At 41.1% G+C, this 27,489-nt stretch overlaps 2 protein-coding genes across 8 annotated transcripts in view; both read right to left on the minus strand.

Moving 5' to 3' along the window:
• On the minus strand, window positions 1-15,120 carry dact1 (dishevelled-binding antagonist of beta-catenin 1). Of its 2 annotated transcripts, XM_028035363.1 has the most exons (5): window positions 14,914-15,119; window positions 14,575-14,822; window positions 8,770-8,896; window positions 7,222-7,335; window positions 1-4,744 (listed from the first exon to the last, which is right to left on the minus strand). In XM_028035363.1, exons 2-5 carry the CDS (start codon window positions 14,728-14,730, stop codon window positions 2,691-2,693), a joined length of 2,451 nt encoding a protein of 816 aa, XP_027891164.1. In that variant the 5' UTR covers window positions 14,731-14,822; window positions 14,914-15,119; the 3' UTR covers window positions 1-2,690. The 2 variants fall into 2 exon arrangements, with proteins under 2 accessions (XP_027891164.1, XP_027891163.1); XM_028035362.1 differs by having other exon boundaries at window positions 14,575-15,120.
• Window positions 15,121-16,698: 1,578 nt separating this feature from the next.
• Window positions 16,699-27,489, minus strand: part of kiaa0586 (KIAA0586 ortholog) — a 37,844-nt gene continuing 27,053 nt past the window's right edge. For 2 of the 6 annotated variants that reach the window (XM_028035353.1, XM_028035352.1), the window contains exons 18-26: window positions 27,294-27,418; window positions 26,372-26,559; window positions 26,141-26,294; window positions 25,244-25,394; window positions 24,890-25,137; window positions 23,330-23,382; window positions 21,849-21,959; window positions 21,391-21,535; window positions 16,699-16,996 (exon numbers count right to left, since the gene is read on the minus strand). In XM_028035353.1, the coding sequence (XP_027891154.1) occupies window positions 16,848-16,996; window positions 21,391-21,535; window positions 21,849-21,959; window positions 23,330-23,382; window positions 24,890-25,137; window positions 25,244-25,394; window positions 26,141-26,294; window positions 26,372-26,559; window positions 27,294-27,418 (1,324 nt within the window). In that variant the 3' untranslated portion in view covers window positions 16,699-16,847. Of the gene's footprint in view, window positions 20,632-21,390; window positions 21,536-21,848; window positions 21,960-23,329; window positions 23,383-23,417; window positions 23,622-24,889; window positions 25,138-25,243; window positions 25,395-26,140; window positions 26,295-26,371; window positions 26,560-27,293; window positions 27,419-27,489 lie in introns of those variants that run through there. The other 4 variants (XM_028035354.1, XM_028035355.1, XM_028035356.1 and 1 more) reach the window with 4 other exon arrangements.

A 27,489-nucleotide genomic window follows, 5' to 3' on the forward strand; every position in this document is an offset into this window, starting at 1 on the left:
CACAATTGTGAAATCCACATTTAATAAAGGGTCAAGCACCATTATTGGCGTACATGTACATTAAATACACACATATATTGGTAACAGTCGTTCATTTCTCCAGCTGTGATGCATGAAGTTGGTCCAGAAACATTCCTACAATCAGCTACTGACTGAAGATTTCTTTCCTGGCGCGACATTGAAATACAAATAACTTCAACACCAGAAAAAATATCAGCAAAGAAAACTTGAAACAGAAAGGCAGCTTGTGACGTTAGTAAGAGCAATCCTGGCTTTTAATTTCTTTTTAAAGAAGGCATGTAGACCCTGATGATGAGGCTAAATCCAGTTCAGGGCCGGTCCAAAGTTGTATGAGGCCTGAAACTACATTTTATTTGGGGGCCCTCTTCCATCAAACTATATTTTTTGCACCTGCAAAATTGCCGATTTTAGGCAATTTTGAAGCTTTTATCTATTCTGAAATATTAGGTCAAATTTAATTACATACTTATTCTGAATAAACTAATAAGAATTTCGTAGATCTGATCTCTGGGAAAACTAAGCATTTTTTAAGGCTCTCTGATGAATTAGGGGCCCTACCCAGGAGCTTAGTTTGCTTATGGCTCAGGCTGGTTTAACCCTCATCCCACTGCCAAGGTGGTAGTTTGATTCAGTTTGGTTTATTTATGTATTGCCATTTCACAACCCATGTCCAAAACTATAAACATACTAAAGGCAAAGACAGTTGTTGCCTTACGAATAAAAGAACTGAGTTCAGTCATCACAGGAAGTGGACACTTTCCCGAGGCATTCACATCATTTATCATTTTCAATTTCAGCTGCAGTTAAAACAAAGCTGGAACAGATGTCCATCTGGCTTTGAGTCAACAATGAGTTTTTTTGTACAGCAAATATATTAGGCATAAATAGCTTTAAAAATATGTTAAAACAGCAGACAGCTGCAAAAAATACAATTACAGAAATGTGAGCCAAACAGAAACGCTCAGTAAATAAAGAATACAAAACATGGCTATGATCGAGCATGTTAACAGCATGTCCTGTCCACTGATGGCTTACTTCAAAGTGTGGGATATAAAAAAACACATTGCTTTTACAAAACTGAACCTCAGGCCTCGAGCCAAATGCAGCTAATGTACAAGCAGAAAGCAACAAGTTTTAGCAAGTAAAATGGCTTCGAAACAAACCTTTAAGAAATTCCTTTACTCCCAAGCTGCGTTGCTTTTAAAAAGCCCAAGAATGTTGATGATGAATTTGTAACACTGAACACGGCAGAACGTTTCATATTTTACCACCAAGCTTCAAGACGGAAAAAACAAAACAAAATAAAAACACAAGAAATTGAATAGCGCTCACATCCCCTGAAGCCAAAATGGCCTCCCTTTATACGTTCAGGATAATAGTTGCATTACGCCAGCTTCCTGTACACACACACACACACACACACACATATACAGAAAACATCTGCAGTTATCCGACCTGCACCGAGAAAATGAAGTGACTGTTCCACGTTCATCTGCTCAAACAATCATGTGTGAGAATAAACAGCATGAGAATGTCCAACCATCACCCGCTCCTGTGTCAAAGAGGTGAAAGGTTTTGCATGTAAGATGCACAAATCAACCCCAGAAGAAAAACTGAACCTTGTGAAGCTGCTGAAGCTGGACACGATGCTGAGTGTCATCATCCACACTGAAACAAGTTCTGTACCGACACAGACAGGCCACTCAGGGAGAAAGGAGCCATTAGTCCAAAAGTAATGTGAAAATGAGATTACAGCTTGCAAATAAACTCTGAGATAAAGAGCTTCATTTTTGGAGATGTGCTGTGGTCTGATGAAACTAAAACCAGTGCGTGTGGCCGTAGTGACCACTTGGATAAAGAAGGCACAAATGGGTTTTCCAGATGGACAATAACCCTAAGCATCCGGCCAAATTAGTTACAAAGTGGCTTACAGGTTTTCTCTCAGTTATGCTTTTTATAACAGTATAAACAAACAGGAACTAATAAACATATTCATGAAATTTTGATGGGTATGTTGAAAAAACTTCCTTAAATCGCATTTCGAGTTGAATGGTAACATTGAAAGAACTGTGAAAGAACAATGTGAGGTACATGGTGATTTATTCATTCGTGTTTTGTTTCATTTCCATGTTTGTTTTGTCAGAATTATGCCAAATGTTGAAATGTTGCACTGTTGAGCTTAGTGGGAACATTTCAGAATGTTGTGATCCGTTAGTGTAAATACATGGTTTCAACTGGGTTCGGTTTAGCTGACCTGCATTTCTAATAAGGCTTCTTTAGTCTCTGGACTTCCGGAGGACATTTTAGTACCATTTGTCAAAATCTCAACCATGTCATATTGTAAATTTAGAAACCCAGATTTAATATGTTTAAATGTTTGCCAGTTGCGTTTTTTATAACGACAAAAGAAGAAGTTTAGAAAGCAAGTTTCATCAGAATTGTTGTTCATTTCAGGAGAAAACTTCTACAAAGATGGTTTGGATTCTTCCATTAGTCTGAAGAGGACTGAGATGATAGAAATGTCAGGTGTTAAATTGATGCTTTCTGTAGCTTTGCATGTTGTGTACCTTCCAGCTCCTGTCTTACCTTTATTTTTCTACCACTTGATTTGTTTTACGTGCAACAGAAGTAACTGGGTAAGACAACCAGCAGGTCTGGTTCTGGTCCGGTCACACTGTGGTCATGAGTTTGAGTGAACCCGACCTGAATCTGAGTATCTTCCTCTTCAGGTTGTAAGATGCCTTAATCTTAACAAAGGTCTTAGTCTGAGCTGGGTCCATTTCCAGTTTCCCTACTGTGACCCGAGCCGTCCTCAGCTGCCCCCTGTGCCTGACTGTCCCACCCCCCACACCCCCTCCAGGGCCTCCTCCTCCGCTCTCCTCAGTGTCCGTGGTGGTGGTGTTCTCCTCCACATATTCCTCCTCACTAGACTCGCTGTCCCCAAAGCAGTTTGTGGTGTAGTTGGACTTGTCGTCTTCGCTGGTGTCCACAATGGTGGAGTGAAAGAGTGAGACACACTCGGCCGAATACTCTGAGTCACTCCCTGCAACATTGGAGTACGGGCTACACTGCCCCCCAGAGGTGGGGTATGTTTTGGCTGCAGAGTTTCTGACTACCTTCTTTCTCTGCCGCCACTGGCCGTGTTTGTTCCCACCGTTGCATGGTACTTCCTTGATGGCACGCAGGGGCCGGTAATCATTCCACTTGTACTTTGGCTTGGCCACAACGATGACCTGTTCGCGACCATGGGGAAGATGGGAATGGTAGGTTCCATGGTGATGCTGCTTTAATACTCCTGATCTCACGCAGATTTGTGTTGACCTTGCTTGCTTGTCTGGGAGTCCAGCTAACAGAGTGGATGCAGAGATGTTTTTCAAGCCTGATGAAGTTCCTTTGTTGGAGACCTTGACATGGTTGGAGCTTTCATCGTCTATTTGAAGAACCCTGTTAGGGTTAAGGCAGAACTTATCTTTTTTCTCTGAAGGCACCTCCTTACGCTCAGAAGCCAACATGGTGGATGTTCTATTGGTGCTCTTCACTTTGGTAATCTTAACATTCCTGTTGTTGCCTTTGCGGTGTTTACCGTTATGCTGCTTGGCCAGGTTGCCATTCCCCACATGACTTCTTCTTACTACTCTTATGTCTTCCTCATGATTCTGAGCAAAAGGTTCTGCACTGGAGTGGACCAGCTCTGACTTGTTCTCCTCTGATGGGCAGCTTTGTAGAGCCTTGGAGAGCTTCTTGGAAGCACCAGTCTGTGTTTTAGCTGTTAGAACTGCTTTGACGATCTGCTCTTGGTCAACAGGGCAACATGGCTGACTCGTCTCTTTGTCTGATGAGTTACATTTTGGACTTCTCTGAACTTTGTTATCTGTGAGAAGAGTTGGGACAGAAGCACCAGAGAGCGAAAGTGACCCTTTGCCTGTCTTGCTAATGGTTCTCTTTGTCCTGGTGTTCTTGACCCGACTGGTGACAGAACAATTGTTCTGCAGGTTGGAGTTTGAGTCACCTTTGTTGATTTTTATGATGACTGTATCATCAGGGGAAACACACTGAGTGCCCTTCTCTTCATTTTTGCTTTCTAAAGAGCTTTGCCTCGGAGAAGATGAGATGGTAATGACTTCTGCTGAGGTTTCTCCAGTAGGGAACACAGATTTTATTTCAGACCCTTTCTGCAGAGTTCCAGCACCAGAACAGGGACCAGATACTTGTCTCAAACAGAGACTGGGCTGACGGACGACGCTCTTTAGGGGGTCCGTGCTGATGTTGGTCCTGGGTCTGTTGGCCCTAATGGGCTGGGCCCTCCGCTGCAGCAGACCAAAGATGTACTTCTCTAGGTGTTTACTGGAATGAGTTTGGAAAGTGGAGCCTTGAGGTCTAAGAGACCCTGAAACAGAACCGAGTATGGGGAAGGTTTCTGTTTTGAGACATTCACCACCAGCTTCATCTCTGCACTGACCTCCGTCACCAGAAACCTGCAGAAGTGCAGAGCCTTGGATGGCCGCAGCGTGCGACGGGCTTCGGTAGTTGTAAATGTCGCTCGCATTTCTGGGGAAAAAATTGCAGAGATTTTTAGATGGGGAGTCGGTGGGAGCCAGTGACGTAGCCTCCAGAGAAGCCTGGTGAGGAGCTGAGAGTGAGCGGCGGACAACGCCAGAGGAACCCGAGTCGTCATAAAATCCTCCAACCAGCACGTCATACTCCAAACAGCTGGCCAGCTCCTCTGAAAACAGAAAGAATTTCAGTTTATTCGTTCAGAACACAAAGAAGGCAGAATCAAACACAGCTGCAAGTTATTCACCGTCACAGCATGGCATGTATCTTGGTGAACGTCAACACGTTCAACGGCCGAGAACTATTGAACACAGTGTCAAACACAGACAGTCTAACTTATTGCGAGTTTATTTCATGCTGCTGATCTGCTGAGTGCCAACAGCTTGCAGGAAGTAGGGTCTAATGGTCTGCTGAGTGAGGCTGAGTGAGGTTTGACTCTGTTTGGTTAGGCTGCAGATTGAACACTCAGGCATTAGTAAGTGGAAAATTCCTTTCAGTGGAGACAGAGTGCTGGGAATATTAACCCTGTGTGTGCACTCCATTCTCTTCATGCATGTCAGAGTTTATGTCTGAAAGTACTTCGCTCATTACTGATGTACATGCTGTTCTCAGATAAATTCAATATTATTGAATGATTCAAAAATGTGACATTAATTGATATTGATCTTTCTATCTGTCTTAAATGCATATTTCCATTTCTAACTCAGTAAATATGTTTTAGCAGTTGTCAAAACAATCTAAACGGTCTTATAACAGTTTCTTGCATGCTGTAACGAATATTAAAATATGAAAAGAAACTGTTGATAAAATGTTAACTCTAATTGGTCAAATGTTCAATTAGGCTTAATATTCCTAACCAACAACAACGCAGACTAGATGCTTTTACTGACAGAATGTTTTTTTCAGTGACCCAACTTGGACTTCGGAGGTTATGGAGGTGGATAGGGGGAGAGAGAGGTGGGGGAGAGGGAGAGGAAAGGGACTTGCGAACACTTCTGATATAATCATTTGCTTCATACTTACTTTCCTGGACTTTAAAAACTGTATTTGCAGTGTTAACTCCCCTCCCCCATCCCCCACTACAGGTTGTTCTCTGTAACATTACAACTTTTCATATAAAAATATTTCTCTGCCTGACTTTATACATTCTGCACAAAGCGGTTGTGGCAACACTAATAATTCTACATGTGTTCAGGCATTTCAGTCTTCTATATATTTATTTGTGAGCAGTCAGTGACAGACTGCTGCATCCTAACAGCATAAAGCTGTCAGCTGTGAGACTCTAGAACCATCGCTGCTCCCAACAAACTCAATAAGTATTTACATTTATCCGGGTACTTGAAGTGGTTTACTCATTTCACAGAACATTTCTGCTAGAATTGTCTCATCTCTGTTTTATTTTCATGCAGCATCCCTTTCCTTTCATTATTTATTTATATATATTATTATTTTCTTGCCAAGTGTTGATTTTTGTCTGAAACATATTTTGGAAAGAAACAGGTGGTGATTTTTCTGCCAAAATGACTTTTTGCACAAAAAAAGAAGAAAAAAAGACTTTATTTTAAGAAGGTGGTGATAGTGTAAATCTGTTTTTAAATTCATAAACATATATCCACATTTTGTACATTTAAAAAAAATTCTACTCAGTTGCACATTTCTTTGGATTGGACTATGCTGTTTTTGATAATTGCACAGTATGTTATATTGTAATTTCATCCTTGCAATACAGTATATGGTTAGTTTTTCAAAATCGTTCCAAATGTAAATGAAAAAACTGATCCTATGCAACTGCATAGTCCTTAGGATCAGAGTATGGTTTATTAAAATATATTTTTAATGCTTTTATCTTGGTGTGACCCTACACCATTGATGTCGTTACTTTGCTGCTGTTACACCTGGATTTTCCCCGCTAAGGGACAATAAAGAATATTTCTATTCTATTGATTCATTGTCAAGCCCATTAAATATCCCACAGAGATTCTTCTTCATAAATAAGAGCGTAATGTGCTGCAAATATGTTGGCAGTAAGAACATGGAAGACGCTTTGACATTAGAGATAAGATCAGAGAACGCAGCAGATGTTAGCTTTATTTTTAGCTTCTCTCACACCAGCTGCTTACTTCTCTGTCCAGTTTCTACTGCTATTCACCAGAACACTGCTTTAAGAAAATCTAACCTGTGCTTTTAATTTCAAACCGAAAACTTAACAAAGTTAAGTTGCCGTGGGGCCACTGCCCCCACGGCAACTGGCCTGACAGCAGAACCCCGTTTAAAGTCTCTTAAAGGGACAGCTGTCTAAACAACAGGTGTCATTCCACGGTTAGAGTTCTAGCTGAGAGCAACTCCTCCTACACCATGTTATAAAGACACATCATCTGAAGCTTGATTTCCATGTACAGTCTGAGAGGCTGAAGGAGGTTGACACTCACTGATCAGCAGGGAGGCTGGAAGGTTCGAAATTTGATATTCTGTCACAAGCTTCCGAGAATTTTATAGGGATTTCACACACAGCTCTCCTCTTCCTGTTAGTGTGTGTGGTTGGGGTGGAGAGAGTGGCCCTAACCACACTCAGGTATGATGTTAACGCTGATGGAAAACATTTTGCTGACTGCGTGACGACTTCCTGTTCAAACTGAGTCAAAGTACCTGTAGACAGGAAGTATCCTTCAGCGTCGGCGGTCGAACAGAAGCACTCGCTAAAGACCGAGTGAGACGAGTTGGAGAGTGAGCCAGAGGCCCCGTCACTCAGTTCATAGAACCCTAGTGGAGAGAACAGGTCAAAGGTCATAATCTGCTCTGAACTGACAGGAGGACACTGCACTGACCCTGTCATCACCAGTCATGTGGTGAAGATAGATATTCTAATATTTCATCAGTTGAAGGTCTAACTTCAACCTTCACTATCAGCTTCTGCTGGTTAAAGTCTACATTCAAGACTGAGATACAATTGTATTCTGGTCCAGAGGTTAAAAAGGCCTTACAAGGGCAGAAGCCGGGTCCCTGTGTCTTTGGGGGCCCCAAAGATTCTTTTTCCTGTACTTTTTGCAGATATTGGACTATATAAGTAAAATTAGCATGGGTAAACTGTGCTAATATTTTTGGACTTTAAAAAAAAAAAACACTAGTTGAGTATGTGAAATTGTATTGTATCGTTTTAGGATCAAAATGGAGTCACCGTACAGGGGACATATTCATTCAGATCTGCTTATAAATGTACCATGATTTGCATTAGTAAAATTATTTTGTGTTTAGGAATAGGGCACCAAAACTGGCTGCAGAATCCGGGGCCCACATCTTTCTAAATCCGGCCCTGGTAGTTCTACATATTTACTTTTGTGTATGAGAATAACTTCATGTGTCTTTTCCTAAAACACCTGGATTGAGTTGAATTTATCTGGATCTCTCTGTTAAAATTAAGTAAAAACCTCACAAACATGTATAAATCTCTTTTTTTTCCTTCTCTGACTTTATCAGTCATTATCTGATATTAATATACATTTAATCTCAGAATTAGATTTTATTTTCCCCTCCAAAAATTAACAGAAATGATTCAGAATTTCAAAATCAGATTTGCAAAAATATTTCTCTGTCTTCATAATTCTTGAACATATCATTACCATCAGAGTTGTCTTATTGGAAATATTTTGTTTTCAAAATGCAGTGAAACAATGAATCCATCTGGGTTTTTGTCCGGCTCATTACTGAAATCCAAATGGTTTTGTATTTAGGCATGTCATAATAAACAATAAATCAATTAATTGCATGATAAACTAAAGCAAACTCATTTGCTTGATTCATCGTTTTTCTCTTTTCTCTCTCTTTTCACCAAAACTGGTCTTCATTCTGGTGCTTTGGTTTCAATTATCCCTTTTTTGAAAGACAATTTTGTCTACAGAGAATTCAGAATTCATTTTATTTGTTGTTTCTATTGTTTAGTTTACTTAATTTGAATATTTAAAATGTCTTCTAGTTCCAATGTTTACATGTTCATCAAAATTTAAAGTTTATTGATCTTTGAGACTCTGAGATTCTTGCATTACTTTTCCGTTGTTACCATCGTATTAGTTGAAAGTTGTCTCAAAACAACCATATTATCGTTTATCGTAATAAGTTCTGGGACAATTTATCGTTATTGTGACGGGCCTATGTGTATTGCATGATGACAAAAGTGTTGAAGGTTCTGTGGGGTTCCACCTGAGCTGGGCCGGCTGTCAGTCTCCAGTTGGTCATGTGACGGCTCCGGTTCCAGTTGCAGCTCGTTGATCTGCTGGTCCAGCTCATGTAACTCGCTGATGACTCCAGCGTCCCTCCTCAGACAGCTCTGAGACACAAACACAGTTCAGGCTCCGTCATCTCAGCATGAAACCAGGTTTGATGGAGAATATTTTGATCATTTCCATGTCTAAAATCTAGAAAAAGGGTAAAAAATAAACAACAACAAACAAACAAACCTAAGGTGGCTAAACACACAGATGGAAGTTGATTTTACATTGAACACTGACTCGTATTTCTCTTTGTCTTTGACTTTCTAACAAGCAGATATTCTAAGAAACATAATCTAATCAAAATTGAAATAAATCAGATTTAAATATGTCTAAATTGACCTTAAGTGCATGTCTGTCTGTCCTGTGTGTCTTTGTGATGGACTGAGCAACACACACACCTACCCAAAGAAAAGAGAGGCATGGAAGATGGATGGTGAGTTATGTTTCTGAAAAGTAGTTTCCTTTCCAAAAAAGAAAGAGGAAATAAATCCTGAATCTAAGAAGATCCAGCTTTCTACCAACACTTACAGTAAATGTACAATGAATTTGCAGCTCTACAGAGTGTGAACCATGAAAAACATAAAAGTCTGTTATTTTATGTTTTCTCCGTAGAAAAATCTTTGCAGGTACATGTCTACTGATTTCTGTGCAAAACGACCCGATCTGTGCAAGAAACATTTGTAAATTTGTAAAAACAGGAGATAAAAGGTGAGAATCTGTATAAAACAACATTATTGTACTTTGTACTGTTTGAGTTGTAACGTTTCTTTACATTCCATAGTTGAACATGGCTTACAATGTTGGACACATGTTGGACTTTAACGGGTTTAATGTCTCTCTATGTGGACCCAGATAAAGGCAGATATGTTAGACTACAGATACACACTTAACAAACTGCACATGTGAATGTCTCGCTAACTCAGCTGCAAAGTCAACGTTGTTCTTTTATTTTTATCGACTCTGTTGCATTTTCGAGTGGCTCATTCTGGCAAAAATGTAAAGACAAAGCCTGACGATAACGTCCTGCTAAATCTGCCCTACATTGTGCAGTGAGGCTGGTGGACGGACACACACACACACACACACACACACACACACACACACACACACACACACACACACACACACCGTCTGGAGTGGCCCCGCCCCGCCGCTGTGGGATGGAAAACATGTGGGCTATGCAGCTCTGCTTGCAGGTCATGTGCCAAATTCCTACAACTGAGCTGCTGCAGAGAAACTGAAGCACACAGCTGCTGGTTGATCACCGACCCACCATCATTAATAGCAGCAGGTCTCTATGGAAACGACCTCAAATCTGAGGGATTATTGGTGCGCGACAGTACGTAGGAACTTGAGCTGCTCTGAGGTTCTCAGCTAAAGGTTCAGGCTGTGAATGCATTATGTTGGTGAGAGTCAGCACTCAGCCAAACCAACACTGAAGCACGAGTCTCAGGCTCCACCCACTACCACAGCATCTGATTCAATATCCTGTGTGAACCTGCTTCAGTCCACTGAGGACTGAATGAAAAATGAACAGACTGCTGCTTCTGTGGAACACACACTAGACAGCAACTCACACTGAGTGGAACGCAGAGCTCGAAATTCAGGTTAATCCTAAACTCAGATTTCAAAACGTTATCTGCAGAAAGCATTGCTGAACTGTGATATAGAAAGAAAAGGGATTGTTGTCATGTAAGAGTTGCTAATAACAAAAAAAATCTCAATTGTGGTGTGCATTTTTATTCTCAGCCCGATTTACTCTGATACAAATAAAATCTAGAGCAAGTGATCACCTTACAAGATCTCCTAATTAGTAGTTAGACTTTATTTGTGGGTAATTTAATCTAAATCTCGATGCAGCTGTTCTGTTTCTGGCCTCAGAGGTTTGTTAGAAAACAAGCAGCGTCATGGAGACTAAGAAACCCAGCAGCGGACGAGGGAGAAAGTCCTGAAGAAGTTTAAAGCAGAGTTAGATCTAGAGCAACATTCCTAGGTTTGAACATTTCAGAGCTTTGATCAATCCGTCATCTGGACAAGGAGAGCAGCAGGAAAGGCTGTCCACCCACAGAACCTGACAGGAGGAGCGTTAACAGAAACTTGAAACTGGTCAGGAGGTTCACCCTCAGCATGCAGTCAGAGCTGGTTCAGATCAAAGCATAATCATTTGTTGAAATGTTCCAGTTCTACGTCTAATTAGTGGATCTGTGGCATGAGGTGAACATTTCTGTTTTTGGACGCTCTCCATCCAATCTGACCACGCTTGAACTGTTTCGCAAAGAATTATGTAGGCGTTTAAAGCTGGATGTTTCAGCGATGACTGGAGAGAAAGGCAGTGGATTGACTCAGAAGGACTGAATAAACGTGCACACCGCACTTTTCAGATTTTTATTTGGAAACAAAATTGATCATTGCCTTCCACCCAATAATTCTGTGCTTCTCTATGTTGATCTGTGACATGTAGATCCAAATAAATATGTTAAAGTTTGTGGTTTACTGCCAATATGCACAAAAATTCAAGAGGTACCAATACTGCAAGGCGCTGTGCTTTTTCCACCAGTTTATCAGTAGTGATGTGCTGATTCTAACATTGACATGTTAAAAAAACACAGTGGAAAATATGAATATCTAATATCTGTTTTGAAAATGAAAACAATATGAATGTAGTTTCCTCCATGCTGAATTGAACTAGCTGTGCTCTGACAACAGGACACACTGCAGGCATCACGAGGGACACACTTTGTAATTGGGAAAGAAAATGGCAACCAGTCTGCGTGATCCTGCTGCTGCTGAACCCGTGACTCCTCCAGCAACAACAACAACAACAACGCCTTACCTACAGAGCTCACCGAGAGCAGATGCACCGATACATGTCAGAGAAGACGACTCTGCTCTACTGAAAAAGTTACAGGAGTAACTGTGCCCTGATTTGTTTAGTGCCCAGTTAGAATGAAAAAACAACAGAAAGACACATTCTAATTTTCTGACAAGAGTTTTTTGAAGTTTTTTGTGTTAATAGGATATATGCTGGTGTGAAAGGCTGCTGTTATCTTTACTCAAACTTAAAGGACTAGTTCAGGATTGTTGAGGGAATGGTCTGTTCAGAGGAAGGGAGCTGTTAGAATAGAATAGAATAGAATAGAATAGAATAGAATAGAATAGAAATACCCTTCACCGTCCCACATTGGGGAAATTCAGGTGTAGGTGACAGAACATCAAGGAAGACAAAGATATAAGTATCTAAAAATAGCATACTCTGATCCAAAGGAATGTGTGATTAAATAGGATCTTTTTTTAAATGCCCAAAATGAGAATTTGTGTATTTGTGCATTAAACAGTCTGTTTTCAATAAATGAAAATAAAATTGTACAAGCAGAAATGTGCCATTACCAGCAGAAAGGTCATTGAAATGAGTAAAACTGTGAAATGCAGAATGTAAACACTGACTTAGTTTGTTGGGAGCAGTGATGGCTACAGCATCTAACAGCTGGCAGAAAAGACTGTGGATCTGGAAGTGAGTAGCAGCACCTGGACAGTTTATGGTAAAGACATAACGCTCATAAAAATATGACTAAATCAGCAGTATAGTAAAGGGAAAGTTAACTGATCAAGTCATACAATATGATCCACAGACTTCTACTATTGTGTGTTCTACACCCTTCATCCCAATACACACAAACTATACAAAACAGGCAACAAAAGCAACAAACTCTTCATGCTTTTTAACAACCTTAATCAGCTCCAGATTCCAGTGGAGAGCGAAGGAAGGCAGGGAAGACTCCACAAATCAGAAACGAGCTGATGAGATACCAGACACTCTCTGACAACGTCTTAGATTCAGACATTCAATCCTAAAAACAACAAACAGCTGCTGTAGAGAAACACACAGCTGACGCGCCCAGTAAGACAAACCGAGTGGAATGAACTCAGACCCTGATGGCAGAAACAACGTGTACAGCAGAACGGCAGAGGCCAGTCCGAGAACTACAAAGTAGACAAGATAAAGTTGTAAACCGTTAGCGGATCGTATTTGGTGACGTCTCTCTCTGGCTCTCTGCTCTAACAGTGCAGTGTGGTCATGCTGTTGTGTTAACTTAGCAACCTGACCAGGATGTGTTTGTTCTCACCCAATGACTGCTACAACTAATGGATGGCTGTGTGGGACATTTCCAAACTATTTTAAGTTGATCATTTTACAGAGGGGGGACATTTGGGACAGTCGACAGTCTTCCCGGTAACAAACTTGTCCAGTCGGTCCATCCCAGACTCTGGGCCTTTCACACCACGAGAAATGTTACAGCTCATGACGATCTCTGCCAGCTTGAGATGGATCCTGTGTATAACGCTATTATCAAATATACCATGAAATAACATCGTAACAAAACTACTGTGAGGTGAGTCTGTCACGCTCACCCATAGGAATGTTCATTTCATAATTGTCAAAGGTCAGGTTTATGTATTTTCCAGCCACATAATATCATTTTACAGGACAATCAAGTAACTATGTTAACTTCATTTGTTAGAAAAAATATTACACATACCAAATACAGCTTAAAAGAAATTTTACTTCATTATTCAACTCCTTGAAATTGGGAATGTGTCTCTTTAAGAAGCTCATGCTTTTTCTGAAACTCCGCCTTCAGGAAATCATGCAATATGGCTACTCTATTAACCCTTTAACAACATTTTTACCAGCGTCGCACTGAGAAGCAGCTCCTGCAATGATGAGTAGTTCCACCAGATGTTTGCTAATTGCTGCTAGCTAGTCTGAAGGAGCTGAGTGGAGGAGTCACAGGGAAGGGCTGCTCTGTGAGGTGGAAGCTTGGAAACTGCAGCTCCGAAGGTGAAGCTAGGTCCACCCAGGCGTTTTACACAGCTGAGTGGTTAGCATGGAAATTAAAGGATTTCTCAAAGAATCAAATCAACACTCCAGGTATGTTTTTGGATAACATTGTAACATGATGTAAAGCTCAAAAAAGTAAATTTTACATGATGCTGCCCTTTAAGAGATTAATTTGTTGATAGTCAATCAGTTCTGTTTGCAAGGACAGACATTCAGACATTTTGTTTACCAGCTGCCACTTTATGAACAGCCTCCCTGTCCTTACAGACTTGGGGGAGGGATTATCTTTGTGATGTAACACAGTAACTGAGATTTGCTGAAAACAAAGACAGAATTAAGAAGCTTCTACTCAAAGTTTGGTGTTGGGTCACGAGATTCCTGGTTTGATTAGAGGACTGACAGTTCTGAGTCTGTCCTGGATTATCCTGGCTGTGCAATGTGCTTTATGAAACCTGGTGGATGTGGAGGAGCAGCAGCTCAGGCTCCGCTCAGATGGTTGGAGCTCCTCACCTGACCTCCGTCAGCAGCACCACTTCATTTAAACACTGATCTGCTGCTCTAGCATGCAGAGTTTCCTAACCTTAGCAAATATTTATCAAACCTATTAACCAGAGGAAGACTTAACCTTTGGGAAATAAAAGCAAAAATAATCTTCAGTTTGGAGAAATGTAAAACAAACAAAGAATAAGCATAACAAATTCAAACTCTTACTAAAAGACAAAGAAAAATGTCAGTTCAGAATGCTTTAATAAAATCTGAAGCCTTGAGACACCGGGAATGAAAACTGCATACAGGTAAAGTTAAAAGGCACAAAGCGATTAATGATCTTTGTCCTTCTGAGCCGTGCCTGCTGGTTAACGGAGCCTCTCTGCGGTGCGGACCGTGGGGACCTACCAGCTGTTTCCGCAGCACCAGGATGTTCTCCTCGCAGCTCAGCTGAGCATCGCTCCGCGCCTCCTTCACCTCCTTCACCTCCTCCTTCAGGGCGCTCAGGACCAGCAGCTGCTGCCGGTGCCGCAGGTACTCCAGCTCTCCCAGCACCGACACCATGAGCTCCAGCCGCTCCCGCACGGAGCGCAGCCGCTCCCCGTCTGACGGCGCTCTGTGCCGGCCGCAGCGGCCGTCTCCCTCCCGCCTAGAGGCTGCAAACAACGGCATGTCCAGCGACTGTAGCTCCGTCTGCTCCCTGCAGCATCGGTGGTGTGTGGGGAATATGCACCCACTGACACTCACCGAGCTGGAAAGACCCGATGCATAAACCCGAGCAGATCCCGAACCAGCTGGTGATTTAACAGGAACGCGGGATCAAGTAGATCCCTTCATGCCCGTGGACCGTGGGTGGGAGGAACCGGGGAAACTACGGGAGGAAGCATCGCATCCTCCACGCAGAGGGTCCTCCAGCAGCTCTGCACAGTCTGACGCCCGACGTCTGGTGGACCACCCTAAGCCCCGCCTCCTCAGACTGATACGCCCACACAATTGATGTCACCAGCTAATGAATCAGTTTTGCTCTCAAGAACATCAAAATTAAACAGAATGGTGTATATTTACCTAAATAAAAGTGAATTCTGCCTTTGCTTCCTTTTTTATTTAAATTGTCTTCCCTCTATGTCTTACACAGAAGGGAAAGTAAAAGAGAACACGAGGAAATGAGGAAATCTGAATAAATTTTCAAAATTACCAGATAAATACAGAAAAACAAAACAATTAGAAAGAAAACTAAATGAAACAATGTGACAGTAAATCAAATTTTACATTGTAATTACAGAATATGAAAAATTAGAAAGAAAATAAATGAAACAAAAATGGAAGTTAACAACTTTGAAAATATAATGAAAAATTCACTGCTGTCAAATGATCATTTATTTTACACCATGTAATCAAATAACCTGGGAAAGTTCTTATTTTGATGCAATATCAGACATATCTGTTTCCAGTTTTGGCAGGGTTTGCCTTCTATATATCTGAATAGGACAGAAACGGGAAACATGGATAATTAATAGTGGTGTACTACAAGTACAGGAGGAAATGATAAAGTTTGGATAGTTGAGCAGAAGAAATTCAGTACAGGTCTCCAACACCAACCCATGGCTCCCAACAATGAAAGGGGACACAGTGACTGACATCATTAAAGTGCACATTAAGTTTAAAAGAGCTACATTTAAACAAATTCTCACTTTAACAAGCAAAGTATAATGTGCTGTAACCTAAATGTGGAATAGTTCAAAATAGTTTTCCTTCTTTTGAAATAGCAACGGTGCAGTAATTATTTTCCTACCACAACATTTGGTGGGAAAAGCAACTCGGACGTTGATCTGCAGCTAAGTGAAGTTAAGTAGCTGTTAGTGAGCTGTGACAGAAAGCCTGGTCTTCCTACAGCTTCAGGGATCTCAGCGTATAACTTGAACTTCCAGCTTCTAAGACTTGTTTGCTTTCCGACTTGCGTACGTGAGCTTCCTCTTTGTTTTGCTGAACATGTGCAGAGCTCTGTAGGCCTGAGATCAAGTTCATCCTGCTCTGCTTCATTATGTTTAATCCTGGTTTGTGGGAACATCGATCTCTGCACAGGCACACAGGACCTCAGGGAACCAATCAACTGTCTGATCAATAGCTCTTCTCTTCCTGTGTTTTCTTGGATTAAAGGTTTTCTCCTTGGCCTAATCAGGATGAGGTCTCTCTGTGTCACATAACGCCCAACATCATCCACTTCCTGCTCATCAGCTTCCTGATCAAACACTAGTCTGTTTATTGTGAACATGGTTCTGTTGTATGTTTTTTTTCTCCTTTAAAGATTTTGTGTAGCCATGAAAAATCAGCATCATCACCATGTTGGTGACACATTTTGTCAACATGCATCAGCTTTTAAAATGACTCCTTTGACACAAGCTGTGTATAAAGCTGAGATCTTCTCTCTGGGACAATCCACTCACTTCCAGACCAAATGCAGAAGTTACTGTAAACTAAATCCGATTCTTACTTCCTGACTACTTTTTAAAATAAGTGAAAGACAACAAAATGTGTATTAAAAGTCAAATATGTAACTTTTAATCTGAAAGAACACCACAACATTTAAAACAATCAAACAGTCAATCACTCAAATTTACAAAAGTTAAAGGCTGCAGGGAATGATTCCACGGAGTTAAGACAAGGAAATCATGAGTATCTGATCAGAAGACGTCACTGGTGGAGGAGTCTGTGTCCACATCCACTGACCGGCCGGTCTCCTCATTTCTATCCTGGGCTCTACAGGTGGCCAGATGAACACCTGTCTTCCTGGCTCCTCCCTGTGGATTTTGTTTGTCCAGATGTCCAACATCTAAGAAAAAAATAATTATCTTTATTGACTATAAAATGAGCAATTTGACTGGAAGGTCAGGGTTGTTCTAGAGTCTAGACAAACCCACTCGTCTTAAAGCCATTTTGTTAAGTAATTAACATAATGGCTTATGGATATCTTAACATTTTTATGTTTTGACACTAAACACATTTATTTTTGTATTGTATACGTGCAAATAAAAGTTGGTTCCATTAAGCATTTTAGGGCTAACCTACAGTTTTTCTTCAAGTCTTTTAGAAACATTTAAACTAAATAGAACAATGTAGGTCTCTAACATTTCTTTTGTTATTTACTCACCACTTAATTTTTTTTACACATTAGAACTGCTATTTGATTTCCTGTTTTAGTGCTTAACACTAGAAGATATTTTACATGCACTTAAAATCAACAGATTGTAACTTCTGGGTTAAAAATAATCTAGTCTTTGGTGACTGTTAATGACCATACTGCCTCAGTTAAGCTCAGAGTTTATCAGGAGTCAACATGAAAGAGAGACTGGGGATGTGGAACTGTTTGGAAGGTGTTGTTTGGTTACATCTGATATAAAACAGTATCCTGGCAACAAGCAACCCCTTGTTCTACTCTCTAACTTCCTGCAAAGCGTCTGGGCTTTCTGGAAGCCTCTGTTGAAGTTTGAATCGATTGGAAATGTTAGTGACTGGCCAAATTCGCTAACATTTTAAACACAAACAGTAAACACTGTCTGCAGTGTGAAACCACCCCACACTGCAAAGACAGAAAGTCTCGAGCCCAGTGTCTTTTCTGCTGGCAATGACCTGACTTTAAGTCATCAATACTGTGGAAGCATGGCCAACATGGACTGAATGGTGTCGTTCTCTTCATCCGCTGCCATTGCCAAATTACAGGCAGACCATAGTAGAAAATCAACATAATCCGAGAAATTCAGCTCAATGGGAGAAATCCCAGACGGAGCACTGAGGAGACATGAGAATCAAGCGGAAATGCTTAAGGAGTCAATGGCCAGGTATTTTAGAATTTTAGAAAAAGAACATCACACTGTCTAACAGTGTAGTGAGATGGTCTGGGGCTGCTTTGCTACTTTATTGATGGAGCCGTAAATTCTGCTCTCTAGAAAGTCTGAAGATAAATGTCTGACCAGAGGTTAGGTCTTTAAGCGTAAGCTCACTGGGGGACTGCAGCAGCAGGTCCACCGCTGAATGACCCAAAGAAACTAAACAGGGTGTTTTATAAAGCTTTTTAAAACTGTTTATCCATTTTTATTTTTTACATATTTGTTAAAACATCCCCATCTCCAGACTGTGTAATGAGACAGAAAATCTGTGAAAAGATGGAGCGCTTACACCTCCTCCCAGTGCTACTGTTGCCATCTTCTTTCAACAGTTACATAGTTTTTTAACGATGACCAACCGCTTTGACGTCTTTCGGTCCAGTTTCCGTGCTCACCACAGAGCCCTCGTCAAACTGTTCAATGACATCCACATAAATACAGACTGTGGAAGAACCACAGTGCTGGTTCTGTTGGACCTCAGCACAGCATTTAACAATGTTGACCACGACATATTACTGGAATGACTGGAGAGTTGGGTCGGACTCTCCGGTCCAGTACTCAGTTGGTTATGAGTCCTACATAAAGAACAGGGATTTCTTTGTTTCAATACGAAACTTCTCGATGACGCAGACAGAGGTGATATATGTTGTACACCGAGGGCCAATCCTGAGACTCCTCTTATTTAATATCTATATGTAACCATGCAGATGACATACAGCTCCACATTACAATGTCACCAGGTGACTCTGAACCAACCTAAGCACTGAACAGATGCTTAGAACAGATAAATGTATGGATGTGCCAAAACCTTCTCCAGCTGAACAGAAACAAACTGAAGTTATTATCTTTGGACTGATCTAGAGTCAGAGCTTCGGTTATTACATCTAGAAACTAGTGATCAGGTCTGAAATCTGGTTGTAGTGATGAACCTGAACCTTCAGAGTCACATGAAGACAGTTACAAAGTCGGCCTTCTGTCAACTGAAGAACATTTTTATAGGATAGAATTAAAGGACTAATGTCTCAGCAAGATCCAGAGTGTTTATCTTTAGTTGCATCGATTACTGCAACAGTGTCTTCACACATTAACCTAACAGATCAATCTTCCAGCTGCAGCTGATCCAGAAAGCTGCTGCTGGTGTTCTGACTGAAACCAGGAAGATCGAGCACATTAGTACAGTTCTAAAGTCCTTCACTGAGAGAATAGACTGTAAACTGATGTTATAAAACTAACATCAGTTAGATTTATAAACTAACTGATGTTAGTTTATAAATCACTGAACGGCTTAAAGATCTGCTGTTGTTGCATCAACCTTCCAGAACCTCTCAGGTCTTCTGGTTCTGGTCTCCATCCAGAAGTAGAACCAAACATGGAAAAGCAGCAGAACAAATTTCCAGAAAACTGAAAAATAGCTGAAACACTGAGTGCCTTTAAGACCAGGTTAAAACCCCTCCTGGTTAGAGCTGCTTTTCAACCATAATAAATGGAATATTAACCAACATATTTGATGTGCACTGATGATTTCAATGATGGCACTTGACAAAATGTAATGTCTGTTACAGCTTTTCTCAACTGTTGATTGTATGTTTATGATGTTTTTTTTAACTGCCTTGTTGCTGAAATGTGCTATACAAGTAAACTTAAGTATGTTTTACATATATAAAAGTTATATACTACAGCTTTAAAGTCTGGACTCAAATCTGTGAAAGGACTTCAAACAGGCCGATCATGTCAGAAAGTCCATGCTTGCTGAATTAAAACAATCCTGCCAGGGAATTTTGGAGAAGACTTTACCAGGAAGTTGTTAACAAACTGCTGTACGGGATCAGGACTCTGAAGGCCGAGCTGGGTGGGCTCTGAGTGTGTGGAGGGAGGGAACGCGTGTTCTGGGCTGGCAGCAGCAGCGGGAACCAGGGAAATGAAGACGGGCCTTTCACAGGCTTCATAAGCAGAACGGAAACCGAGTTGGGCAGTGAAAGGATAGAGTGTGCAGAGAGTAAAGCTAAGGCCTCTGGAACACAGGGCTCAGTGTGCTTCAGCGCTGGCCTGCACAGCCACAGGGGCAGAAACACACACATCTGCACAGGTAACATCCACGTCTTTAAAAACGACACCTGATGGCAGAGCTGGACCAAACGCTGGAGAGACGACACTGCGGAGTTCACAGACAGCAGCTCAATAAAGGAAAAATCTATTCATTCGTTTGTTTGAGTTTTCTTCTGCTTACTCTCAGAGTCTCCATGGCAACATAGCAACAGTAAAGCCCTGCAGTAGTTGGACTCAATTTTATGAAGAACATGTTAGAAAGCCAAAGGAAAAACTATCTGTCTTTTACCTGGTTCTTATAGGTTTTAGTATTTAGTCCAGCAGAAACTGTTGCTATGCAACAGGACTCTGTGATTATCATCATAAAATACAAACATACAGGGATACAGTAACCTATCGAAGCTTCTGCAAAGAAACCCCCCCACACACACACACACATCAAGCTGACTGACTGCCTAAAGAATAATGCTGGTAGAAAATGGCAGAAGCGCTGAGCTGGTAGGTGTGAGATCAGACATGCTTCCATGGAAACCAGAGACTGAAAATGAAGCAAAAACACAATAAAAATGTGTTTTCTACACAGCTAGTTTGCAGAAAATGCTGATCTGCAAAGTTTTCAGAAATAGATAAACGCTAATGTTACACTTTCCCCCTACACAACATTAGACCTGTAACACAGAACAGTAATTGGTGTTAGCTTCTAACCTTTACTTCATGTAACATTAAAGCTCAGAACTCTGTTTCAGGCTACAGACGAATCGGTTGTGTTGAGCACCAACCGCATAGCAAAGAAATCTCTTCAAAGTGGATATTAATAAAGTTACATATGGATTGAAAAGATGCTAAACTCTGGCTCAGGTGTTTCATTGGATGTAGTGCCAGTAGAGCGGACTGCTACCAGTCTCTTTCCCAGTAATCAGCACCTCACCATCTCTGTCCATCAAATCTCATTAATTTAAACTAGGACAACATTTTAGGGTGTCCTAATTTATACCTTGTCAGAGGTTGCTTTTTTTTTTAATTTACAGAAAAATGTAAAAGATCTTTTCTTTGTTTTTAATTATTTCTTCATATTACTAGAATTCTACCAGTGTTTTAAAAACCCAGATTGTTGTCTAATGCTTTTTCCACTTTGTAAAAGTTAGACGACAAAACACAAGTCCGTCCTGTTTCTCCAGGCTGAAGGTAACAGTCTCACTCATAAGGAGCTCTATGATCCCACTCAGCAAAATAACATTATGCATTTTGTAACAACTACGACCTCACCAGCCCAGACATACTGTACAGACGTTCTGACCTGCAGGCTGGCTGATCTGTCCGCAGGCTGAGCTCTGATCCAGTCCCGTCGGGTCTCTGGTCTGGTTCTGAGATTTTGCCGGCCCGCAGTCTCTCACCTCCCCCACACTCACCTCGTCCTCCATCTCCTCCCTCCCCCAGGAGCCCTAAAACACCACAGGTCAAAGGTTACAGAGCGTGAATGTTTAACACCCTTCACTTACCTCCTGTTCTCAGTAATAAAATGTAGCATAATCACTGAAATACTGAGCTGTCCATCAACTGAAAGTAAAAGTAATAATCTTTGCAATGGTACATGAAAAACTTCAGGAGTTTCATTAGGTTTGCCACTAGGGTGGAATTAGATTTTTAGGGCTAACAATGAAGTCCTCAAGATTTCTTTAAACAGACTGTTAGTCTGTAAGCTCATGTTTTCAAATGTGCTTGACCCTGGTTTTAAAGTGCAACTGGTCAGCAAACCTCAGGCTGTGGCCTCTGTCCTCTGTGAGTGACTCCCTGATCCATCTTGGTCAACAGACTCAGCAGAATGCTACGACCTCCAACCGGTTCTACAGTGGACGAGTCAAAGGCCTGCAGGACGGACACAGAGGGACAAAACAAACAGGCTCTTAATGACGTTGATCCAAACAGCTTAGGAAAAGTAAAAGACTTTAAATAAGATCAGTCAGTTCAAATGAGAAAACCGGAACAAACTTTCCATTTTGTTAAGTGCCATCATCAAAATCATCAATACACGTCAAATATTTTGGTCAATGTTCAATTATCATGTTTCAAAAGCAACTCTAAACTCTAAGGTGGGTTTTTAGTCTGGATTTCAAAGAACTCAGTGTTTTGGCTCTTTTGCAGTTTTCTTGAAGTTTGTTCCAGATTTGTGGTGCATAGAAGCTGAATGCTGCTTCTCCATGTTTGGTTCTGGATGCAGAGCAGAACCAGAACCAGAAGACCTGACATGTCTGGAAGGCTGATGCAACAACATTAGATCTTTAATGTATTGTGGTGCTAAACTGTTCAGTGATTTATAAACTAACAACAATATTTTAAAGTCTATTCTCTCAGTGGAAGGGATTTAGAACTGGGTGATGTTCTCTATCTTCCTGTTTTTTTACAAACCTCTCTGTCCATACATGATTTATGTTTGTAGAGATGGAGATGCTAACGCTCACAACAAATGGTGGATATTATGATGTTTGATGCATATCAGCACAAACAGGCACATTGGAGACATTATTGACCTGACCATGAACTCTAGGGTCAAATGTAAAGATTTGAGCCATGGACAGAACAGTGACCCAGAAACAGCAGTAAATAAGCAAGAGAATAATTGAAAAAGGAAAGAATCAAATCTTGTGAGTTGTGCAGAACCAAGTCTGCAAATCTCAAGAAGCTGAAGCAACGTTGGAAAGGAGACTGGGCCAAAATTCCTCAACAAAAATGTAAGAGACTGAGAAAGTCAGGCAGAAAGTGACTGCTGAGAGCTACTGCTGCTAAATAATGTTCTACTAATGGCTGGAGGACGGGACTGATCGGATCGGTTGAGTATTTGTTGTTCTAAACATAAAACAATAGCCTTTTAGGGGCAATTTTGATTTTAAAAAATGTGCAGATTATAAAAAAACTCTTTATGTTATTGTCTTACTGCTGATACCAAAACCACAACAGCTCATGGCGGCTAGAGGTAAAAAGCACAACATATTGTTTGATGTGTATTGATGATTTTGATGATGATACTCAATGAAATGTAATGTTTGTTACTGGTTTTCTCAATTGTTGACTGTGTGGTGTGTCTTTTTGCGTTTTTATGATGCAAAGCTTTTTGAACTGCCTTGTTGCTGAAACGTGCTATGATTGATTGATTGATTGATTGATTGATTGATTGATTGATTGATCAATGAGAATTCAGAGGAGGAAGTGATCCCACAGTCCAGGCATCGTCTACTCACCATGTCTTCCACCTCATGCAGCGAGCTGGAGAAGCTACAGACTTCCTCCTCTTCTGAAACATAAACAGATCAAAATTACAGCAACAAAGAACCACAGCTACAGGAAAAGGATCAGAACTAATTTCACCATACTGGATTTATGAATCAAACAACAAAAACCATAGAAAATATTACCGAGCCACCTTCTAATCTGTGATTTAAAAACAATATTAACAAAAGAATACAAAAAAATTAGTCACACTTCCCTTTAATCTCTTTCTGCGCTCTGTTTCTGAGGTTTAAGTAAAATCTTCTGCCAAAAGCAAAAGCATAAACAATCAGAACACAAAGAATAGAACAAAACAAAATCTTTGTCAAACAGGAACCATTCTGGAAGGAAACAGAAACTTGGTGCAGTCAGACCAACATGATGACTCAGCATGTTTCCACCATCAGTGGCGGCGTGAAGCTGTCAGGTAGAGGAGCAGAGCAGCAGCTCATCACTGCACAGGATGTGCAGAGCAGAACACTTCAATTTTAGACACAATTGTCTCAACAAAGGAACAGATTTTTGCTAATGATTTTTGCATTTATCATCAATTTTATAGCTATGCATTTTTGTGGCCAGGAAAGAAGCTGGAATATCAGTCTGCTTCAATTTTTTCCTCAGGAAATTAAAAAGATCTGGAGCAGGGCTCTGCTGAGACACAAAGATCTGTCACTGAAAAAATACAACAATCAATCAATCAATCAATAAATTGATGATTATTGTTTATTTCATTACATTTATTCCCAATTATCTATAAGTATGATAAAGTCATTCTGACAAGTTTACTTGTTAGGCAACGCTTCAGATCTAAAAGGAAAATTTGTTTGTGATTTTTCTTTCCTAAATAAAAATCCCTCGATTTGGTTAATTTTTTGTTTTTACAAACAAAAAACAATGGCATTTATGTCCATCCTCTCACCCTGGACATAAATGTCACATGAATTCTGGGACACGCAGAATTAATGTGTCCCAACAGCTTTCAGCATTTTAATTCTAACTTTTATTCATCAGTCCTCAAATATCCAGCCTGAGCCTGAAGCTTATTTATGGCTAGAAAAAAAATGCAAACCATTTTTCTCATAAAGGAAAGACGCAGCTGGTTTAGGAGGTGAGGTCCTGGACGTAAGTAACAGAAAACGTAACGTGATGTTGCTGGTAGGGTTGCACTGATTTATCTGTGCAGATTTCCTTCATTTTGGCAGATCAGAGACCAGCTGATAGTAACATGTGAAGCAGATTTTTTCTCCTGATCTTATCTACCTCAGCAGAGGTCTAAATATCAGCCACTGTCTTTTTCTGCTCTGCTGTGATAGAGGTTTGACTGACGGACCCACCTATTAGGTCATGTCTGCATGTCTATAGTTAACAATGATGACTCCACTGTTGCCAACTCATCCACTTTCTTGCTATATTTAGTGACACTCAGACAAAAAATGGTATCAGACAAAATGGGAATCAGCAGGCCAGGCTTTTTAAAGATCCATAATCAGTCAAAAAACTGCAGTCGGTGCATCCCTAGATGCTGCTCGCACCTGTCAGAGGGGCCAGCTGGTTGACGCTGATGAGTAACTCTCCCTCTGAGATGTGTTTGAGTGCAGCTTCGGTCTCTGCAGTTACAGCGCTGCTGCTGCTGCTGCTGCTGCTGCTGCTGCTGCTGCTGGAGCTACTGGTTTCCAGATGACTGGGAGGAGGAGCAGGACTGGGTTCTGCCCGAGGAGGCTGGGACTGAACAGGAGCGGGGCTGCTGACCGCCGGCTCCTCCTCTGCTACAGACAGCGGCCTGATGGAGGAGAGAGGATGGTGTTTGAAGAGCCACACAATCTCAAACACTTCCATCCTGACGTGTGTGTGTGTGTGTGTGTGTGTGTGTGTAGGGGTGCACGTACAGAGGGTGTTCCTGTGACTCCAGCTCTTCCAGCTCGTCCAGTGAAAGTTGTGGGTTCCCCTGTGAGGCTGGGGGCGGGGCTTGATGAGCAGCAGAGGAGCTTATGTCGGGCAGTCGGGGTTCTGGTGTGGCAGCCGGCGTAGCTACAGGTTCTGAGGTCACAGGCAGAGGAAAGTACATTAATGCATGATTGTAATCAAGTATTATCCTGACCAGAATGATGTTACATGTATATCAGATTATACAGAGATAAGAAGGCTGTCATCATGGTTTGATCAGGCTGGAATGGGTAACAAGGAGATCTAAAAGAAATTACACCAAATGTGTGATCAGCTTTCACAAAAGCCTTTAGAGCATTAAGATTATAAACCTAGACTGTACAATAACCATAATCAGACTAGCCTGGAATCAGGTTTTAAAAATTTGATCAATGTAATTTGGGCTGAAATCAGATTATAGTTGAAGATTTTATTAAAAACACACTCCTATGAAATGTAAAAACCTGTGTCACCCCCAAATGAAGAGACGGTAAAAATGTTTTTAAAAAATTCTAAAGATCTAGAAGATCCAACAATCAACTAAGAGGGGTTGAGATACATTTATTTGTAGCCAAGTTGCCTTTAGAAAAGCGATGGCTGTCCTCTACAGAGTCTTTCTCCCGCTGTCGTCACCAAGTCGCCACAACAACCATTACAGGTCATCAACATGCCAAGTCATTAATCTGGCTGTGATGCTAGAAAAATTTAACATTTTCTCTCCAAACATCACAAACATAAAAGTGTAATGCTTTTATGCATCTGTTTTTATACTTCTTAACTTTTGCCAACTACAAACTTTTGGCCCTTTCACACTTAAAGCATAAGATCAGTACTACTGTTAAAGTTTGCTGGTGGTAGACCTGGAGCTGTGACTGGCTGAGGAGAGTCCTGAGGAACTGGGCTGGATGGTTTAGATGGAAGAGGAGTGGCTGCTGGGGTGGAGTCTCTGCTGAGCTGGGGCCTGCTGGGTGGAGGTGATGGGACTGGTGTCGGGACCAGTGGAGTCACTTTGTCCTGGTGCAGAAATGTGGAACATTAGGAGGTGAAACAACAGCTCACATCATTTCAGGGAGCTGAGGAGTTCTTAGTACCTCCTTATCTTCTGACTCCGGTGCTTCCGGTCGTGGTTCTGGAGCCGTAGCCACTGCACTGGTCTGGGACAGCATCTGGGCCACGGTTTCAGTCAGAACCTCGTTCACCAGCTGCCTGATCAAGGCCGAATCCACCGAGACGTTGGCGTCTACAAAGAGCTGCAGACCTCCACCTCCTGCTGCTTCCACTGCAAACACACGGCGGGTGGAGACAAGACGTTCATCACAAGTTAGGACAGAAACTCTCCATGAAACCCGCATTATGTAATAACATCAACCTTCAAAATGTAATAAAACAAAATGTAAAACTATGTAATAATTGATGCAAAATGTCATAAAATCCTTGAACGCATTTTGTTATACTTTCTGCTGCAGTGCGTAATGATAAAATGATATTTTATGCATATTATTATAAAATGTGTAGGTAGCTTTTTCAGAGAATACCAGTGTACTTTTTAAAATATTTTAATCAGATCAACAGGTTATTCAGTACTTAAGAGAAAATGGATACCATGATCTATGAAAAATGATCTATGAATAACAATCTATTTATCATTATGACGGCAAAGACATGACCCTACCAGCAATTAGTGCTACACAGAGTCAATATGAATGCTGAACAGCAGGGGGCGCTTCCTTAATGAAGACTGGCTTTAGAGCAGGTGTGCCTCATGTGTCCCAAATGTTCATTACAGTTAGATGTCGGAATCAGTCAGGTAACTGGGATCAGAACATTACATAATGCGCCACATTATTATGTAATAATCGGTGCAAAATCTAAAAGTGTTACTACATAATGCCGTAGAAAGTATTACAAAATGCGTTCAAGAATTTTTTGTACATAATGTAGTTTTAATTATGTTTTATTACATTCTGAAGGTCAATAATGTTACTACATTATTACATACACTTTTAGTGTTACCAATATCTGAGGTGAAACTCTGCTCCTCAAGCTCTGATTGGTCAGTGGAGTCATTCTGGGCAGGGTCAGGTGGGGCAGGGCGATACATATCAGCTATCATCCTGGACATCAGCTGCTGCTCCACCCTGAACAGAACCAGCAGCAGCAGAGTCAGACACAGCAGCAGCAGCATGAGTGAAGTCCAGACCCAGCCTCA

Source organism: Xiphophorus couchianus, chromosome 13 (genome assembly GCF_001444195.1).
Source record: "Xiphophorus couchianus chromosome 13, X_couchianus-1.0, whole genome shotgun sequence".
Classification (NCBI taxonomy): domain Eukaryota; kingdom Metazoa; phylum Chordata; class Actinopteri; order Cyprinodontiformes; family Poeciliidae; genus Xiphophorus; species Xiphophorus couchianus.

Excerpts from the sequence above, each read along its gene's own strand:
- dact1 (XM_028035362.1), bottom strand. The coding sequence starts at position 14,838 with ATGCCGTTGTTTGCAGCCTCTAGGCGGGAGGGAGACGGCCGCTGCGGC. Across the intron at positions 7,336-8,769 it reads TGACAGCCGGCCCAGCTCAG|GGTTCTATGAACTGAGTGAC; the intron begins GTGGAACCCCAC and ends TCTCTCCACTAG. Across the intron at positions 4,745-7,221 it reads AGGATACTTCCTGTCTACAG|AGGAGCTGGCCAGCTGTTTG; the intron begins GTACTTTGACTC and ends TTCTGTTTTCAG.